We start from the raw sequence: 19421 nt of genomic DNA, 5'->3' as shown, positions 1-19421 counted from the left end.
CTGCCAGGCCAGCATCACCTGCATCCTCCCCCTCAGCTCTTCTCCAGGCACTGCTTGGACCTGGTTGATGGATGGAGGGCAGCAGGACCCCCACTGGGGCCACCCTGTCCTCTTGCTTTAGGAACCAACTCTGTTCATGGTGCAGATGCCACGTGGTGCAGATGACCTGCAAAGCTTTCCAACAACAAGATTTTGGTGTCAGTGAGGGTGCAGCAGCAGGGCCACAGGCCCCAAGGACAGTCCCCCTCTTCCTGCTGATGAATCTCTTAGAGCTGCAACAGCAAAGCTTTGATATTCCAGAGATGATCACAGCCACAGCTGGTGTCTCCAGCACCAGTAAGCACTGAGAAAAACACATCTCAGCTGAGGGCCCAGCTCTGCCCAGCCCTGTCCTTGCCTGCCCTGGCTCACCCAGGGTAGCAGCAGGACATAGAGCAAGCAGCAGCGCTGTGGGGCTGTGGACACTGATACCTGCACCTTGAGGTCCTGGCATGGCTGCATGGAGCCACCACCTCCAGCCCTGACCACAGAGTTCTCCTTGGCTCCTGCAGAAATCCTCTGCCTCACTCCTGGTGTCTGGGGACACCCCCACTGCCCTAAAACCCCAACCTGGGGTTCCCCTCACCTCTCCCCTGCCCTGTGCACGAAGGGCCCTGAGTTATGGGGCAGGGTTGGGGGAGAGAGGGCAGCGGTGGAGAAACAGCTGGTAGAGGCAGCAGGAGAGGAGCATGAATAGGAGAAAATCCAGGACAGGTTTTGCCCTTCCTTGGAACCTCAGAGCCGGGCCAGGCAGCAACAGGTCAAGCACCGTGTGTGCAGAGGAGCCAAGGGGCAGCCCAGCCCACGGCCCTGCAGCCCTCAGCTGACCTTACTGTGTATTAAAATAAACCATCTGGGACTTTTCCAATAGTACAGGTTAAATAGCATCACTGAGAAAGGTGAGGTGGAGAGGCACTGCAGCCCCCAGCCCCAGGCACACAGCCTGCCCTTGCTGTGCCACTGGCAGTGCCGGGGGCTCTGCCGGGTCCCTGCTGGAGGCCGCACTTAAGTCCGCTTGGCATGGAGCATCTCGATGAGGAGGTTGTTGCAGGGCACCTCCCCACTCAGGTGCTTGTGGTACAGGTACTCCTCTGCCTGCATGCTCAGCGCCCGCACCTCTGCCAACCGCAGCAGCAGCTGCCGGAATTTGTCGGCAGAGTGGGGGTAGTGGCAGAGTGTGTACTCCAGCAGCGCCGCGTTGGCCTTCTCCTGAGCATCCTTAGCCAGCGTGTGGTTCTCCAGGTACTTCACATCTGCAGGGGGGAGATGGGATGGTGAAATAGTGCCAGACTCATGCATCTGCACCATCCCTACTGCACTGTGCTGGGACGAACCTATCCCCCCGCTCAACAGCCCTCGTGCTTGAGAATGCAGAACAGAAGGGGTCCTGCACCCCACCCCTGCTTGGCCACAGGGTCCCCACTCTTGTTCTGTCCCTGGGCCTCCCCAGACACTGAACATGGATGTCCAAACCGTCACGGGCAGCAGGAGGGCCTGTGTGTGGGCCACCCTCCCCCAAACCCTTGCCACCCAGAAAGCCACAAAGCTGAAACTTTGCTGCACCCACAGTCAGGGAGCTGTTGCCATCAGCCCCACTTAATTCCTGAAGGTCGAGGGAGTGGCTGAATTAATTCCCTGATAAACCTCGTCTTTCCAATATGGCAACAAGGCTCCCCAGCCTGGAAACCCAAATCCTCTGTGCATCACCAGGGCCACAGCAGCTCCCCCGCAATCCAGTTGCCCCTGGGTACCAGCCCTGCCCACTCCCTGCCCATGTCCAAGGGCCACCAACACGCAACCAGATCCAGGTCTGTGCTGGGAACCCACAAGCTGGGAGCTGAGAGACCTGGGCATGAGGCTGGCCAGGACAGTTAGGTGTTTGGGGGTTATTTTTTGCTTTTATCCCCAAAAAGAGGGGAAACAAACATGGCTTTGATCCAGAAGGGTCCCTGCTGTAGCCAAAGGGATGAGCAGCTGTTAGGAGGGCAGAGCACAGTGCTGGTGCTGGACATTGCTGCAGCACGGAGCAGGTGGGACCCCAGATGCTGTGTGGGGGTGTCCATGGCCTCCCCACACTACCTGGCCTGGCAGAGCTCCCCCGGGATGGTGATGGCACCAGGCACTGCTCCAGCCCAGCAAAGCTGGGGGCCCCCAGCATGAGTTGAGGGAACAGATACAGAGCTGGGGGGGCTGCAGGACCCCCAGGGAGCCATAGCCTCCAGCCATGCCCACAGCTGGGCACTCCATAGCACAGGCACTGGTTACCACGGGTCCTGCCAAGCTGCACTTTATCAGATCACCCTTCCCTTTTCACTCCTGCAGCACATTTGCTCCTGTTGTGGCCATCTCTCTTCTCCCCAGGTTGTTGTTATGAAATCTCTTTATCTGCATAGGGTTATTGTGCATGTCATTAGAAAAAAGAAGTTATATTGATAAATGTCAAACCTATCCCCTGAGTTGGCTCAACAATAGCTAGTTCTACTCGATGAACTCACCTGGTTCTCTGAAAGACCCTATTCAATGTTTAATTGAATATTTGAATAATCTTTTCATTCCTGCAAGGAATAAAGAATGTTGTCCAAATAACATTGACTCACTTCATTTAGAGACACTGCAGCAGTTGCAAAGACTGTCCTGTGACAAAGCCTCCCATCACACATACAGATATGCCTGGGATTATTTCTATGCCCTCAAGTGTTCTTCCTATTCACAGCTCCTTTTGTTTGGGAGAAGCTGCTGATAAATTGCAAACGCTTAAGGGAATGTGGGCTATAAAAGCCTCTCTTCCTCCCCTCCCCAAGAGTAGCTGCTTCATGAATGTAAGTCATGAAATCGAATGATAGGTCAATCCATTAAGGCTCTATTAAGCCCTTCTGTAGAACAAAGCTAACCTGTGCTGTCCTCATAAATATTGCTATTTTGAGAAGCCCTAATTTTAATTAAATCTCTTTACCTGCTCAGGAGAGAAATCTATTTAGAACTCAAATGGCAGCTCTTGTGAGAGGGGCTTGGCTTTGATTGTGCTGTGGCAGAGTGGTAAATGTGGAAATTCTCTTGTTAAAGGCAATTACATCCTGCACATAATACACAATCCCATCCTCTACAGCTGAGCCTGCGAAGGGCAAATTACTCCAAGTGAGCTCTGCAATATGGAGAGAAAAAGTTGGGTTTGGGGTAAAATGATGTATGGGAAACCACAGCGCACCAGCGCCATGTCCTTCCTGAAAGCCACTGCCAGGGGAAGCGGAGCAGCAGCAGCCGTGGGGGGAAGGACCCCGCTCCTGCTTTCTGTGAGGCCGTGCTGGTGGGACACGGGGCAGTGGGGAGTGACCTCCCCTCCTGGAGCTGAGCCCATGGGGTAGCAGCCTGAGAAGGTCCCAGCTTAGGGTGAGAGCCCCACCGGTTCCTCTATTTCCCAGCCTGGGCACTGTTTGTGCTACACTTTATCACTGTTTAAAGAGAAAATTATCGCATCCCATTTCTTTGGATTTCAAAACAGCTCTAGAAGAAAAGTCAGCTGCAGGAGATGCCGCAGGTGCAGGATGGGCTGACAGCACAGCTCCTGTGCCCTGAGACACCCACCCTGCCCCCAGGGCTGCTGGACCTGCCCGGCAACAGGGACACATCCACAGCAAACCCCAGTCACACCAGTGGGTCCCTCAGACCATGCTGGCCCTGACCCGGAGCAGGTTCCCACTGCCTATAGCACATCAGTGCTCTCACCTCACTTGTTCACACAGTGGCAGAACCACCCCTGGAGTGGGCTGACTCCTCAGCAATGGGACACACAGTGATCCAAACTCTGTCAAGCACCCAATACCAAAACACACAGTGTTTATGCGCCGCTCATGGCCTGCTGACACCTGGATGGGACCCATGGTGCACAAACACACGTGCAGACTGAGTGTAGCGTTGGGATGGGGACAGGGCCAGGGATGGAGACAGGGCCACCCCAAGTTGGACTAAACCATCCTGACTCAGCACCAGGGCGCTGCAGGGACCCAAGCACAAGTTTCCCTGGGGAGCTGCTGGTTCCTGCCCTGTCCGGATGGGTCCAATTAGCAGTGGCCGTGGAGGCGTGTGAGGAGAGGCAGAGGTGTGAGCCGGGAGCAAGGCAGCCAGCTGAGCCCCTGGCAGGCCCTGCTGCCGGGAGGTGAGACCTGCTACTGGCACGGGGCTGAGGGGACAGTGTCAGCACCGGTAATGAAGGTGGACGGGTGCAGGGAAAGGGCAGAATTGGAGCAGGAGCAGGGCAGGAGCAGAAGCAGGGCAGGAGCAGATGGAGCTGTGCACCTCCAGGGACGTTTCGCGCTCTGGCAGCAGCTCCCGTGTATTTTGTCTGGGGGAGGCAGGACGGTGTGAACCCGCCGGCTCGGCCCGACCGCAGGCTCCGGGGCTGAGCCTAATCAGGAGCGGTGCGCAGCCCCTGCCGCTGGCACGGGCCCTCTGACGCAAATCCCGGGAGATAGGGACGTCCCCAGCCCCCGCCTCTCTCAACACGCATGTTTTGCCACAGCCCTATCAGCCGGTTGTTTCCCTACCCGCTGCGGTGACCAAAACAGGCTCTGCTAGGCTACAGGGTTGGCATCGTCCCCTGTGCCTGGGGGCAGCACCCGGCCCTGCACTGGGAGATGTTTCAGAAGGTCCTAGATCTCATTAGAAGCCCTTAGTCACCCGTTGGTGCCACAGACGGCCTGGCCAGACTCCCCTTGTGCTCCCTCCATCCATGACGTGGCAGAAGGGCTGTCCAAGCATGGCCACCCCTCACTTGTGCCCCCCCTCAATGCTTACCGAGGCTGAAGAGGATGAGGAACTTGAGGCAGACGAACTCCTGACGGTCTACCTGGAGCGAGTGCAAGTGCAGGACGAGCTCCTGTGCCCGCAGCACCAGCGTGTTCAGGATGGAGCCAGCCTGGGCTGTGATGGTTGACATGTCCACCTGTATGGACAGGGGTAACATCAGCTATGGTGGCCACAGTCCCCCAGAGACATATGGGGTAGGAGAAGGGATGGGACAGGACCCTGTGCCCCACACTCACCTCCTGGCCAGTGACTAGCAGCACGCTGTGCTCCTTGCCGTGCTGCAGCTGCCGGTAGACATGGTCAAACACCAGCAGCTCACTCCAGCAGTTCTGCAGCAGCTTCATCTGGTCACCCACCTGAAACACAGCCAGAGCCACACCGCTGACACCCAGCACACCAGGGCATGGCCAGCCAAGGAGGCAGGAGAGGATCAGGCTACCCCAGCCCTGCCCCAACACTCCAGTACCCAGCTCTGTGTTTAGGGTCAGCTCCACACTCCAGCCTTGCAGCAGCCACAGATCAAACGCACCCTTTGATGCATAGCATCCAGCTGGGTGGGACCCACACCCATCTGTGCTCACATTGAGCACAACAGGGTTTTCCACTAAACTGGCATCGGTGCCAAAAAATAATGTATTTTCACCTTGAGCACCCAGAAGTAGAACTACTAGTCCAGTCATCAGTGCCATTATATGGAGCAGAGAGTGGATGGGACCTCACACCAAGGTGAGCAATGCCTTGGGTATGGATGTAGTGCTGGAGATGTGACAAACCTCTGCCTTCCCCTAAGACCCCAGATGACCTCATCTATATCCAGTTGTAAGCACCAGGTCTGCTTTGAGCACAAAGTGTAAGGACCTCCAAAGGTCTGGTGGGAATGCCAGTGGGCTGCAGGCAGGATGAGCTGCTGGAACCAACAGCTGCATTCAGCAGAACCCCGAGCTGTGCCAGGTCCCTATGTCTGGATGTGGTGTGTTGGCCCCATGTACCACTCAACCACCTTCCCCACTGGCTGTTGAGAACCACTCTGGGTCACCAGCTTGGCATGGCCTCTGTGAGATCTCAACTCCCTTCTGCAAAGAGCTGAACCCCTGCCCTGCCTGGAGCCCCCTTTTCCTGCAGGGCTGGTGCAGGGCAAGGGGTGGGGTTATCCATAATGCTTCCCAGCAGAGCACGTTCAGCGCCAGCAGAAGAGCTCTGCAGTGCCATTGTGCTCCCTGCCTTTAATAGGAGGAAGACAGATGCAGCATCGCAGGCCTGGATAATGCTCTCGATTTGCTGAAGAGGCTGCAATAAACCAGCACCAGGAGATTGCAAAAGGAATGGAAGTCAGATGAGAAAGTGCTTTATGGTCTCGGAGCCTAGCACTCCCTGTGAGCTGCTGGGATTTGCTCTCAGATGTGGGGGTGGTCAGCCCCAGAGCAAGGCAAGGAGAGAGCAGCAGCAGCAGCTGGGGACACCCGAGGTGTGACACCTGCCTGCAGCGGGTGCAAGTGGAGGAGCCCTGGTATACAGCCCAGCCCTACAGACCGTGAGGTTCCTGTTCAGCTGCTGAACAAAGAGCTGGGGTAAAAGCTCATTCTTCATCAAAAAACAAAATTGAGATTTTCTGCATTGCTGCTGACCCCTGGGCAGCTGGCAGTAGCCCCGGCCGGGAGCTGAGCCCCGCTTGGCCACACGCTGCCAGCCCCGCTGCACGCTCCCACTGCTCCAGAGCTCCTCTGTTCTCCTGAGTTGTTTTGGAAGCTCCTTCCTGTGCCTCATTCCTGAGCAGGACAAGCTCCGGAAGGGACAGCCTGAAAGTTTTGCTCTAAAAACCGTTTTTAAAAATTCAGCTATCCCAAAAGGAAGCATTTCAACCATTTTGAAACCTTCTTTTCTTCCTCTAAAAATGACTAATCAGCTTCTCCCAAAGCAACACACAGGCTCAACTCCCTCAGCCGAGCACCTCCCTGCACCCCCTTGGGCTCTGGGGGTTGAGCAGGGCTTGGGGACATCTCTAGGGACCCCAGCCCTGCCCACACCTCAGCACCAACCTGTGTGTCCCCATGCCCGGGGCTGCGGCAGCAGCAGGGTCTGCACATGGTCATGCTCCAGCCGTGCAGCCCACTGAAGGGGTCTCTCAGCAGGACACCATCCCCCCTGGTGCCCAGCACCAGCCTGGCCTCCCAGGAGAGGAGCAGACTGTGTTCATCAGTCCTCCTGGGTGAGGCACCACACACCCACTCTTGGCTTTAAAAGTTAAGCAAAGGATCTTCATCTTTTAATGTCAAGGCTTTCCAGTGGAGTGCTTTATCAAGGACTTGAAGCAAGCTGTCTTTAAGAGGCAATTTTTTTAAAAAACAAGCATTTAACCCATTCACAAAATGCACAACAAAATGCTCTGCACACAGCACGAGGCCTTCCATGGGGACAGCACAGCCCAACTGCTCCCTGCACCACTGCTCCTGGGCAGCCCCTCTCGGGCACTACTGTCCTGCAGTGACAGGACACAGAGACCCACCAGGAACCCTGCTGTGCTCAGGATCCCAGGACATCCATCGCCAGCCTCTCCCCCCTCCATCTCCAGCACACCACAGGCACAAGGGGTGCTTGGATGCCTCCAGCCTGCCTTCACCCTGGGATGCTCCTTCAGCCTCCTCCCAGATTTCTGGGGCAGGATTTGCCCCGGCTGCTCCCACAAAGGTGCAGAGCACACGGCAGTGCCCCGAGCTGCAGCCCGGGCAATTACAGGGTGCGAGCAGAACCATCACCTCAGCTACCGAGAAGTGAGAAAGTGGATTACTGCCCGCCAGCCTCCTGCCATCAAACCCCACACAAAACTAAGGTGTTAATGGTCAGTGCAGGTCCCCATCCCCCTGCCCAGATACCACTGTGATGGGAGTCTTAAAGTGAAAAAACACCAAGTCCAGAGCGTCAGGGCTGGGATCTCCTCTCCCTGCTGGCAGAGCATGCTGCTGTGTCCCAGGCTGCTGCTGTTTGCAGGTGCTTGCAGGCTGCAAGGCTACATGGGCATCGTGGCTCTGGGTGTGTGTCCTGGAGGAGAGGCGAGGGCTGTGCCAGCAGGCAGGGAGAGCTGTCCCATTTCCCCCAGTGCACAGGATGCTAAACATTGCTGCAGCATCCATGACCAGAAGGAGATTTCAAATCTGCCAAAAACACTCTGGCTGTTGGCCAGGAGATGGGGTCAAGCTGACCCACACGTGCTAAAGGCAGGGAAGCGACTGACTGCAACTGGGCTTTGCCCCAGGGTCTCTAAGGAGAAGTAAGGGAGGGTGGCCCAGCAGAGAGACCCAGTGGCCTGAGGCAGGCTGTGGGGATAACACTGCCCTCAGCATCCCCCCCTGCCACTGGGGATTGCCTGTGGTTGGGAGTTTTGTTTGCCCCAACCCCATGGTGAAGAGGGACCAAAGGTCCACCCTTGCTCCCCACAGCCACACCTTGCCCCCCCACCAGCCACAGGGACCCACTGCATGCCCAGCCCAGCCTGGCCTTCAGGCTGGAACCACAGTAATTTGTTTAACATTCCTGGCTGCTCATCCCAATCTAAAGGTCACTGCACCCCTGTGTGCACAACATTTGTATGTACACACAGCAGTAACACCTATATAAACAAGGCAGTGCAAGATAGGTGTGTATAGAGCAAACCAGGCACAGTGCGAGTGTGCAAGCGTGCGTGTGCACACACATTTCTCTGTCTCTTTCCATATATATATAAAAAAATTACATCTGAAAGGACAAAGTTGCCTGAGACTCACGACCCAACAAAATATATTTCACCCCCAGCCCATATTTTTCTTCCTGAAGAGATGCTGCAAATCTTCCCTCAGTCCTGACACATCTCATCTCGACTCAGTTAAAGTTTGTATTTATGGGCGTCAGCGCTGACCTCTTCCACCTCCGCCCGCGTGGCCCCGCGCCACGGCTGCCTGGACGGCCCTCGATAAACAAGTGGGCCCCCAAATCCCCTCTGCCGCGCGGCATTATTAGTCTTGGCTCCGAAGGCCAGCGCAGTCCGTAATTCTCTGCCTGGTGACACAAGATGAACGCCGCGACATCAGTCTCCCCGGCGGATTGGCATGGGGACCCTCGTTTGTCAGTGGCAGACTGACAGAATTACTGGCCCTTAAATGAAACGATATATCTGGGAAGTTAAATCTGTTTTCAATCTGACCGCCCCGCGCCTCTGGGCAGACGTGGCGTGTGAGCCGATGTCAAGAGGCCATTAGCCTGGCTCCCCACCTCCTTCCCCGGGTGCCTTCCCCAAGGGCCCCCACCCTGGACACCCCCACCAGGAGGAGATGGCCAAGCACCCACTCTGCCACTGCCCCTCACCAGGCTGCAGGTGCGGGAATGGGAAGGACAGTGGGAATGGGAACAAGGTCTGCCAGCTCCAGGGGGACCTGTTCCCACTCTCCCTGGGCAGGGAGCAAAGGTTCATCCTGGCCAGGCATGACCCAGTGGGTCCCCATGTCCCAAGGTTTTGTGCCCCTGCTCCAGCCTCATTCCAGCACTGTGCCCTGCAGCCAAGTCCCAGCTCAGCTCCCTTCCAGCCTGGATCCCTGCACCAGCCTCAGACAACAAACCTTCCGAATCTGGGAGTAAAACCATTCCCAGGGGATGGAGAGAGCTGCTGCCAGAAGCCCTGAGAACTCAGCAGGGCCATGCTGGTGATCGATCCCTGAGATCACGGTCTGACTGTGCTACAGGCTTTAGGGTAAAGCCATAAACTCAGCACTAGCAGGAGTTCATTTACCGCCCCAGCTGCTGTTTGGTTTTATGTGCCAGCAGGAGCTGGAATGGGTTTTCAGGAGCTCCAGCCCTGCTCCTGCTTCCCAATGGCATCTCTCCTTGTACCCAAGGAAAAGCCACCTTCCAGGGGGGCACATACAGAGGGGCTCTGCCCCACAGCCCATGCCGGGGGCTCAGAAGGAGCCAAGGCCATCACCAGCCGTGCTTTCTCACGCTCCCTCTGGTCCCATGGTCCCCAGCCCTGAGAGATGCTGGAAATCTGCCCCAGGCTCACCACATGGCTGAAGGCAAAAGGCACAAGGAAGAGGGATGGTGATGCCCAGCTGAGCCCACCTCCCAAGGCCACCGTGTCCCCCGTCCTGGGCATGTCAGCAGACTTTCCCACTCCTGGCAGGACAGCAGTGGTCCTGCCCAGGTGAGGCCTCTGGCCCTGCATTCCCCCCCAAGAGCCCTGAGTGAGGAGGAGTGCCCGCTGACACTGATTCACACGGAAAGAGCCTATTTTGGTGGCACAATCAGGCTAACAATGGAGTTACAAGGCTACTCGGCAATGCAGCCGGGAGCTGAATTTACACTGTTTACAATATCTCTTGCAAAACAACAGCCACCCTGTTCCCAAAATCCAGGCTGGACACTGATACGATTGAAATGAGCCCGACCCACCCCCACAATGCTGTTTCCTGACACTGTTCTGGCAGCCGGGGGCTATTTTGAGCTGTGAGGCTCTGCCACACTCAGCCCCATGGCACCTGGTGGGATGGGCATGGGGAAGAACCTAGCCCTGTCCCGGGGCGTTGTCCCCATGGCACAACAGGAGGAAGGTGCTTTTGGCCAGAGCTGGGTTGCACAGCCCAACACTTGAAGCATGGGAAGGCACACAAGTCTCCCAGCCATCCCAGGACATGGTTCTCTGGGTTTTGGACACACTGCAAAATTTTCTCTCCTGTTTTTGCACCAGTTTGGGATTTTAGGTCAGCCCAGGAGAGGAACAGAAAATGTCTGAAAGCTTGGCAAGGTTTGCAGGATGGCAGAGGCTGCCCCAACCCTGCTAATCCACCCCTTTGGTAAGTTTTCAGGGGAATTTCCTAGATGTGGTGGCCTTCTAGGAGGGAGGTCAGCACCACATCCCCCAGCCAGGTATGCTCACTGCTGCTGGCAGTGCAAGTAGCTCTGGAGGTGGTTTGGTGGTGTCCACTGCCCTGGCTGCCTGGTGCTAATAGGCACCCACCTGACAGCATCGATTTTCCTCCTGAAGGCAGAGGAGAGAATTGTCTCAACTATAATTCCTCAATGTTACATTTTTCAATTATATCTTGAGCCTGACACTGCAGTCACTCTGCCGGCGATTGCCTCCACACCTGCCCCCACCGTGATGAATCTGCAATCATTAGCCCCACGGTGACAGCAGGAATCACTTGAACATTGCCATGGGGCCCCGGGGCCTCCAGTCCTGCTGTGCCAGGGGAGGGGAGCAGGATGGGGACACAGCAGCAGCTCTGCAGTGGTGGCAGCCCCAGGGCATTGCCCCATCCTCACAGCATTTCAGCCCAAATCCTGCTCACAGTAGCATCCCATCCTCACGGTATTTCCACCCAAATCCCACCTGTCTCCCACTGGCCACCCAGTGCAGCATCCTTCCCCCTTGCCCAAACTCCTACCTCCAGCTCCTTGAAGAAGATGCAGCTCCGTGCCCACTCCACGATGGCGAAGAGGGTCTGGTCAGCCATCTTGCACATGAGGCCGAAGGTGCTGAGCTTCTCATGCCTCCCTTTGCCTTGCTCTTGCTGCAGGCAGGCCAGTATCCTCGCTTTGACCTGGGCCTCGTCGGGCTCCAGCTGCAGGAGCTTCAGGATGACTTCGGGGATGTCAGGGGGCGAGCTGCTGGGGTAGGTCTCTGGGTACATGTAGGCAGGCACAGGCTCATGTGCATTTGTGTAGTGGTCTGGGTACTCAGACTTGATGGTGCGGTTGGGGAAGGAGGGGTAGTGGTAGCCGGCGAGCGGCACGTGGCTGGGCACAGTCATTCCCAGGGAGGGTGTCCCGTAGGGGCTGCGCTCGTAGTCGACAGGCGTCAGGGCAGCGGGGTTGGGAGGCAAGGTCTTGGCCATGGCGTGGATACTGTGGATGGTGGAGGAGAGGCTGTAGTCATTCTGCACCGGGGACATGATCTGAGGCATGGTCTCCAGCTTGAAGCCATTGGCACGGATCAGAGCTTTCTTCTGCTGCTTTAAGGCACGGTCCCGCTTGTACATGGGTCCAAACTTGTTCCTCCCTCCACGCATCCGGTCAGCACGCACAGCTGGGGGCAAGAGAGGGCAGAGGCTGCAGTGAACCCCTGCAGAGGGAGAACGGCACTTCCACGGGGCAATGATAGGGGGGATTTAGTGGCCAAACAAGGCTGGGGGCACTGGGGAGATCTTCCCAGAAAGCCACTGGATAGACTGTGGTGCTCCCAGCCCAACCAGACACAGCAGGGACATGGCATGGGTGTCAGGCCCCAGCTCTTGCCTTGCTGGTGTCACCCTCAGAGCCTCTGGGAATGGCAGGGAAGGAAGGAAATTTGTTTTTAACCCTGAAACAGACTGGGAAATAAAGCAGTCTGCAACTCCCATGGGTTAAAGGACAGCCTGTGAAGCCTGAGAAAAAAAAATGGGGCTCAACACTCACTTTCATTCTTACAGCCCCTGACTTTGGACCAGCCCCAGGGATTTTCTTTTTTTCTGCAGAGCCTGGAACCCCCCCAGCCCCTTTGGGGCCCAGGTTTGCCTGCATCCAGACAGCACAGGCTTATGCTCTGCCTGTCTCTGCCTCTCTCATGGGCAGCACGGTGGTCAAGTCTTTCTAACAGCCCCATCAGAACCTCCTGGCTCTAGCAAAGCAGATGATCCCTCTGAACTCCCAAAGAAACCCAAGAATGTGTCAGGGCGAGAGAGAGCAGGTGCTGCTCTGCAGCCGGAGCTCTTCCCTCCACACCCGGGGGCTGCTTTCCCGGCCCAGCCTTGGAAGTGCCTCAGCTCGCTGGGAGCTGGACGGCAGTGCAGAGGGATGGAAGAGAGCCCACAGACTTAGCATCAAAGGGAAAAGAACCTCTGTGCTAGTTTGCGTCTCCGTTGACAGCAGGCGGGTCTTGCTTTTGTGTCTCAGCTGTTACCTCTGCCGCTCTTTCTCCTACTTCTCCCGGAGCGACTGGAAGCGCGGGCAGCCCCCCCGGGGAGCCAGGGCACCTCCCAGGCTCTCCCAGACAGGCTGCAAAGGCAGGAGAGTCGGCAGCAGCATTTCCAGGGCGAGCAAGAATGTGCTCCCAGGGGAGCCGCCCCGCTCTTCCTCTCTCATTCTTTATTCATGAAAACAGCATCTTGGCTGGAGCGGGGCGGCCAGAGGCATCCTCCGAGGCGGGGGTGCCGTGGCCCCCCGTCCTGAGAGCCTGCCCGCACCCCTCTGGCCAAGGACGCAGTCAGCACATGTGTGCACCCCGGCCGGAGTCCCCCAGGGGCAGACCCCCCTCACCCAGCCCTGGCTGGCACTGGCAGGCCAGGCACCCCGAGCTGCACCCCTCGGTGATGCCAGAGCAGACCAAAAGCCCAAGTCTCCCATTCTCTTCAAGTGTTGTGTTCCCACCTCTGCTCAATGCCAGACCCAGTGATGTCCAGGGACCCCACAGAGCCCCATGACCCTGAGCCAGGGTGCACAGGTAGGGACCCCTATGGCATCGCCCGTATTCTCCCACAGCCAGTCCCACAAGCCCGCTGCAGGCAGCGGCTACTGCATCTCCTTCCCTTTCCCAGCAAGAACACAAAAGGAGAGGAGGCCTCTTTAACTCCCTCCTGCTCTGCTTTTCCTGCTGCTTGTTCCTTACTTGGGATCTGGAACAACTTGCCATTTGCTGGGTCCCAGGTGGCTGCCACAAGCAACTGGTGCACCCCAACCTCTGGGACAAGGGGGCCCAATTGGAGCCACCCACATAGCCCCTGCACCCGCGGCATCCCCAGACCAGAGGAGCTGACACTCACCTTCCAAGCGCCACCTCCGATTCCCTGCCCCAAAATACCATAAACAGGGGAAAAGTAGGCTCTGGTTTTTAGCACAAAACAGACGGTTCCGTGGGAATATCACCCTCCATTGGGTGACCACCCCCACCAGCTTCAGGGCTGCACTAAAGAGCTAACAGCAAGAAAAGAAACAAACAAACAAAAAAAACCCAGCCACTGCCCTCGTGGGCTACGGAACCGAATGAGCTCCACAGAGAGCAAAAACTGCCGAAAATGTCCAAACCGAGACCACGCCTGTCGTCCCCCCCCAGGCACCACAAGCGTTTTCCCTGCCTTCTTGCCCACGGATACCCCAGCAGCCAAATTCTGCTGCACCACTGGTCAAAACTGCCAGAACACAAAGAAATCGATTTAGGGCACCAGTAACTCCAGCCCAGAGAAGAGAGTGAAACCGGGATCTATTTGGAACGGGACTGGAAGCTGGCCCACGCAGGGAGTTTGCAAGGGCTGATGTTGTAGCTCGATGTTGTGTCTTACTCCTGTGCCTCCGCTCGCAGGCTCTCACCCGCTCCGGGAAGAGAGTGGCCGCTGTGCCAGTGCACCCAGTGCACCCAGTGCACCCAGTACCTTCTGATTAACCCACACCCTACCCTCAGCTCCCGCCCGGACCGGGCCCTGGAAACCAGCCCGGCCAGGTGAGGGGGCTCAGCCCGGTCGGAGCATCCAGCCCACTTCATTCGTTGTAAATGATAAACGATTTCAGAGGAAAAGAGGTGGGGGGGCGGCTGGCCCGGGGGGGAGTGAAGGGGGCTCCTTTCCGCGGCTGCTTTTGCTTCGCAATCTCTTGCCAGCGATTTGTGCCCCAAACGCTTTTTTGTTGGTCCGTGCTAAGCGCTGCAGAAATCGCACCGCAGTACCCGGGGATTTTTGGGCCCGACTCTGACATCTCCATCGGGACCGACTGCTCCGAGCTGAGCGGGGCGGCGGCCGGGGGTGCTGCGATTGCACTACCCCGAGAGTCAAACGAGAAATCTGTTGTACTAAATGTCACCAACAGGAAAAATATAATTTGCGGTGGGTCTGCAGCAGTTTTATCGTAAGCCTCGTCATATTTGATGTTTTCCTTAAGTCTTGGCTTCTGGAATTATGTGTTTAAGGAAAACAATAATTTCTACGCTATTTCCCAACCATTCTGCCAGCAAAGAAAATCCTGGAAAGTTGGAGCCGCAGCAGCCAAAACCCCCGGGAAAACAAAACAAAAACAAAAAAAGGGAAAGCTGGACGCCACGCGAAAAAACGAATTTTTTTTTAGCTTGAGAGGCAAAAACGGAACCGAAGCTGCCGCTGAAATTAGCGGCCCGAAGACCCGGCGAGAACAGCGCGACCGCCACCGGGGACACTGCGCAGCCCCCGGCCCCGTCGGCGGGCGCGGACCCCGGCGGTGCCCGCGGAGCTGCCTTACCTTCCAGGCGCATCCCCACGGTCAGGCACTTCTGGAAGCGGCAATAGGGGCAGCGCTTGCGCTGAGTCTTGTCGATCTTGCAGTTCTGGCTCTCGGTGCAGGTGTAGTGCTTGTTGTTTTGCACCGTCCGCTTGAAGAAGCCCTGCAGCGACGGCGGCGGCGATGCAGCGGGCACCGGCACCTCGGCATGGTCGTCCCGGCACCGGCATCCCATCCCCCTGTTCCCGCACACTGCTTCCGATAGAGACTCCCGCCGCCCCCGCCCACCGCTGTCGGGGCTCCCGTCGCGGCAGCACTCCCGTCCCGCCGCCGAGAGCTAATTCGTGGCTAACGAAAACGGGCGAGGAGCGGCCCGCGGCTGTCTCCGCTGCCCCGGCTCCGGCAGAGCCCCCTCCCCGCTCCCCGCACAGCCCCGGCCCCATCTCCCCCCTCCACCGGCCCCCGAGCAGCGCCGGTTCCCGCACATCCCCGGCTATACCTCCCGCACATCGCTGGTCCCCGCACAGCCCCGGCCACGCACGCCCCGACCGCTCTTACCTTGCAGCTCTCGCAGGTGAGCAGCCCGTAGTGGTACCCGGAGACCTTGTCCCCGCAGACCGGACAGAGCTCGTCCAGGTCCTCATCATAGGAATAGTCCATCCCCTCCAGCGGCCCTGATGCGGGACAAGCCAGCGGGTCAGCGGGACGGGGACCCCCAGTCCTGCGCTGGGTGCGGAGCGGGAGCGCGGCGCGGCGAGACCGAGCGGCAGGTGCCGGAGCAGGAGCCCTTTATAGCGCCTGGAAGAGCATCTCCATGTTGGTGCGGGCGAGCGGCCAGCCCCCCGGGGGCTGGGGAACCTCCTCTGGGGAGAGCGGAAGGCTGACGGGGACACGGGGCGGGGGCGGAGGGACCTGCCAGCCCCGGGGACACGGGGACGGAGACGCGCTCTTCCCCCGGTACCGGCCCCCGGCCCAGCAGGCCCCGGCGGGTGGCGGGCAGGGCAGCTCCATCAGCAAACCCGGGCCAGGTGCAGGGCAGAGGGGAGCTGGGGGGCTCGGGGAGGAGCAGCCCCCCCTGCCACTCCTGAGCTAGGGGAGCTGCTCGGCCAAGGCCTTGGTGACACCTGACTCTGCCCAAGGGGACCCCAAGGACAGGAGGGGCATGGGGCACCCTGCTGCAGGAGGGGGCTTGAGACCCTCCCTGCTCACCCCAGGGCTGGTGCAGCTCCCCCAGGCCATCAGTGGGGAACTGCCAGGGAGCCCCCCACCTCCCTGAGCATCCAGCCTTTGAGCAGCAGGACCAGAATGGGAACAAGGAGTCCTGGGGGCTGGATCACAATTGAACATGTCCGAGCAAGAGGAACACCCTGCATCTGCTGGGCACAGACCTGCCAGACCCCTCAGATCCATCCCTGTTCCCCTGCCCCTAGCAGTCCCCCTGGCCAGGTGCGGGAGGTGCTCACAGAGCCAAGAGAAAGATGCATGAAGGGTGCTGGGGTGCATGGCAACACCTCCCCCAGGACAACCACTAACGGGGTGATGGCTCAGACCTGGTGCTGACTACCCCAAGTGGAACAACACTGCTGATGGTGTTTTGGTCCACCTGTCAGACAGGGCTGGTTCACCACCAGTATTTAATTCACATTCAGGGATGCTTAATGAAATGTTCCACGACAGCAGCAGACCGGCACAGAAGCACCCATGTTCCCAGAACATCCTGCTCATTGGGACACTCCCAGGCCAGCTGGCCATGCACTGCTGTCCAGGCACTCGGCCACAGGGAGCTCAAGGGTCCATCTCTGAGCTGATTGCTGGAGCTGAACCCTTCCCATAAGGGTTAATTCACTCAGGCAGGAGACCCTTGGTGGCTGGTGCAGAGTCACAGCCTGTCCCAGTGCAGGCAGGAGCCTGCTGCCTGCACAGGCCCCAAGTGGGGAGCTCAGACTCGAGGTGTTTTGCCTTCCAGGGGAGCTGCGGGGAGGCCAGGGGCCTGGGGGCTCTGAGGCCGTGGGTTCCCCAGAGCCTTGGCTCTGCTGCTGGCAGCACCCAGCCAAAGGGGAGCTGTGTCCCCTGGCTCCACACGGCTCACCCCACACCCGGCTGCTGCCCAGAGGTGCGGTGGGTAGGAAGCGCGCTGGCAGGGAGAGCGGCAAACAGGAAACGGGCTCGGCGGAGCATCGCTCCAGAGCCATCAGGAATGGAGCCCGGGCTAAGAATAGCAGCAGAGCAGCCCCCGGAGCGGGGCAGCCGCTGCTCGGCCGGCAAGGAGTGCTCCCACCGCCGGCAGAGCCCCTCGGCCACGGCCCCCGCGAGCTCCCGAGGGAGCTGCCAGGCAGCTGTGGAGCAGGACTTGCCATCCGGGAAGAGGAGCCCAGGAGGGGCTGTGAGTTGGGAGAACCGAGCAAACACCGCGAGGAACAAAAGCAACTTGGAGCCGAGGGCTGTGGTGCTGGCCAGCACAGGCTGGGGAAGGGATGGGGGCTCAGCCAGCCCCAGGCACTGAGGGGTCCCTATCACCTCCCACACCTGCTCCAGGGTGCAGGGACTGCCTGTGCTTCCATGGGTTACACACAGTACCAGGGTTCCCGGAGACCCCGGCCACCCCCAGCTGGACTCTCCAAGCCCCTCGGCAGCTGAATCTGTCATTCCTGAGCAGTTAGCATGGCCGGGGGGCCAAGGCTATGGTAAGGCCTCACTCCACCGCCCATGGTGAGCAGAGCCTCCATCCCCACGCCCGCTGATGGGGACAGGACGGGAAGTGGAGGCCCACGCAGAGCTCCTGCTTCCTCACCAAGCCCCGCCGGGTCCCCAGCTTGGGCCCTGGCTGCTGCTGTGCCGGGGAATGGCGGCAGGGAGTGGGAGATGGGTGGGACAGGGGGACCGCGGTTCTTCCCATGGCCAAGTACTCACCACAAGGCAGCTGCGTGCCCTGCTGGGCAGAAGATCCTCTCTGGTGCCGGGCCGGGAGCTGCTGCCCAAGGGGCCTCTGTGGGGTGTTGGGTACTGTAGCCCCGTCCCAGCAGCCTGGGGGATTTATGGGACCCGTGTCCGCTGGGAAGGTGTCAGGGCTCTGGCTGCGCACACACCGCCCCGGGCAGGACACCGTCCAATCTCCTCCCCACGGGGGCCAGGCTCAGCCGGGATGGACCCACTTTGGTGCCTTATTGGCTTCTGCGGCCACGTGACGGCGCTGAAAAACATCATAATTAAGCTACAAAACACTGCCCATAAACTAGCATTAGAGAGTGACAGTGAAGATAAGTGGGACCCCCACAGCAGATAACGCGCCAGGGGAGAGAGACCCAGCGGGGAGGTGGGGGGCAGCGGCGGGTGGCAGCACCCACAGCCACGCTGATTTACAGCCCAGGGCGGGAGGGAGGCGGCCACGGGGCACGACGCCTCTGAGGAGTTTAAGCCCATCACACCCACCCAGCACCATGACCCACAACGGGGGCCTCCCGGGCCTGAGGGTTCTCCTCAGCAGGGGAGGGTGGGAGGGGGGTCCTCTGTGCATGGTGCCAGCAGCTCCCCATGTGCCAAAATGGCACTGGAGGAAATTGAATCCCCCTGGCCTGGGGCACAGAGGGGCAGCCAACCCCTGGCAGGGGGGTGGGTTGTCCCACCCTCTGTTGACAGGTACGATCCTGACCTGTGGGCATGGTGCTGGCCACAGGGCTCCACTTTCCAACTGCCCGGCTAAAACATGAGGGCAGCAGATCCAGGTGCTGAGGTAAGAGGACACAAGTGTCAAATCCTGTCCCACCAGATCAGGGACTTGCTCCCACCACCGGCCCCACGCTCCAGCCATCCATCACCACAGCCTCTCCCCGTGTGTTTGTGCACAGGTCCCGCTCTTTGCCGTGTCCCAAGGGAAGGGTGGCTACCACAACTCCCAGCCCTCTGGTGGCACTGGCACCCAGGGTGATGTGGCAGGACCCACAGTCCCAGTCTCAGGGGTCAGGGAAGGGCTCATCCCTCCTCAGGGGTGAAGCCCAGACATGGTAGGAGAGTGACAGGCCCTGACACCCATCCACACCAAGCTTGGGGGAGAAGGGAGCCGTGGTCACGGGGAGAGGAGCAGGAGCAGTGAGCTGTGCAGCCCTGCTTGTTTTTTCCTCGCTCTGCAGCTGAAGAGAAAAGAAAAACTAATGAAAACAGAGCACTGAAAGAAGCTCCAGGCCCAGGGCGGCTTCCGCCCCGATCCCCAGCAATTATCAGCCACATGCCAGATGTTCCGACGCGATGCCAATGTCAAGGAAAATAAATCTGTGGCAGGTTCAAGGTCCCTGCTGGGCCGGCACGCTGCGGCTCATGGCTCAGCACCACGCGAGGCGGGGATGGAGCTGCGGGGCGGCCGCGGCCGCTTCCTCCCGCCAGGCATTGTTCCCCCGGGAAGC

General features: G+C 58.9%; 1 protein-coding gene across 1 annotated transcript; it reads right to left on the bottom strand.

Moving 5' to 3' along the window:
• Positions 1–159: 159 nt before the first annotated feature.
• Positions 160–18255, bottom strand: NR5A1 (nuclear receptor subfamily 5 group A member 1). Its single transcript, XM_071766272.1, has 7 exons — positions 17935–18255; positions 15583–15822; positions 15046–15187; positions 11253–11893; positions 5079–5198; positions 4831–4978; positions 160–1292 (listed from the first exon to the last, which is right to left on the bottom strand). The coding sequence occupies exons 2-7, from the start codon at positions 15682–15684 to the stop codon at positions 1045–1047; spliced, it is 1401 nt and encodes a 466-aa protein (XP_071622373.1). The 5' UTR covers positions 15685–15822; positions 17935–18255; the 3' UTR covers positions 160–1044.
• Between the last annotated feature and the right edge of the window lie 1166 nt (positions 18256–19421).

Source organism: Heliangelus exortis, chromosome 22, assembly GCF_036169615.1.
Source record: "Heliangelus exortis chromosome 22, bHelExo1.hap1, whole genome shotgun sequence".
Lineage (NCBI taxonomy): Eukaryota > Metazoa > Chordata > Aves > Apodiformes > Trochilidae > Heliangelus > Heliangelus exortis.
The sequence above is the reverse complement of the archived record's forward strand: the minus strand, read 5'-3'. Positions and strand labels throughout refer to the sequence as shown.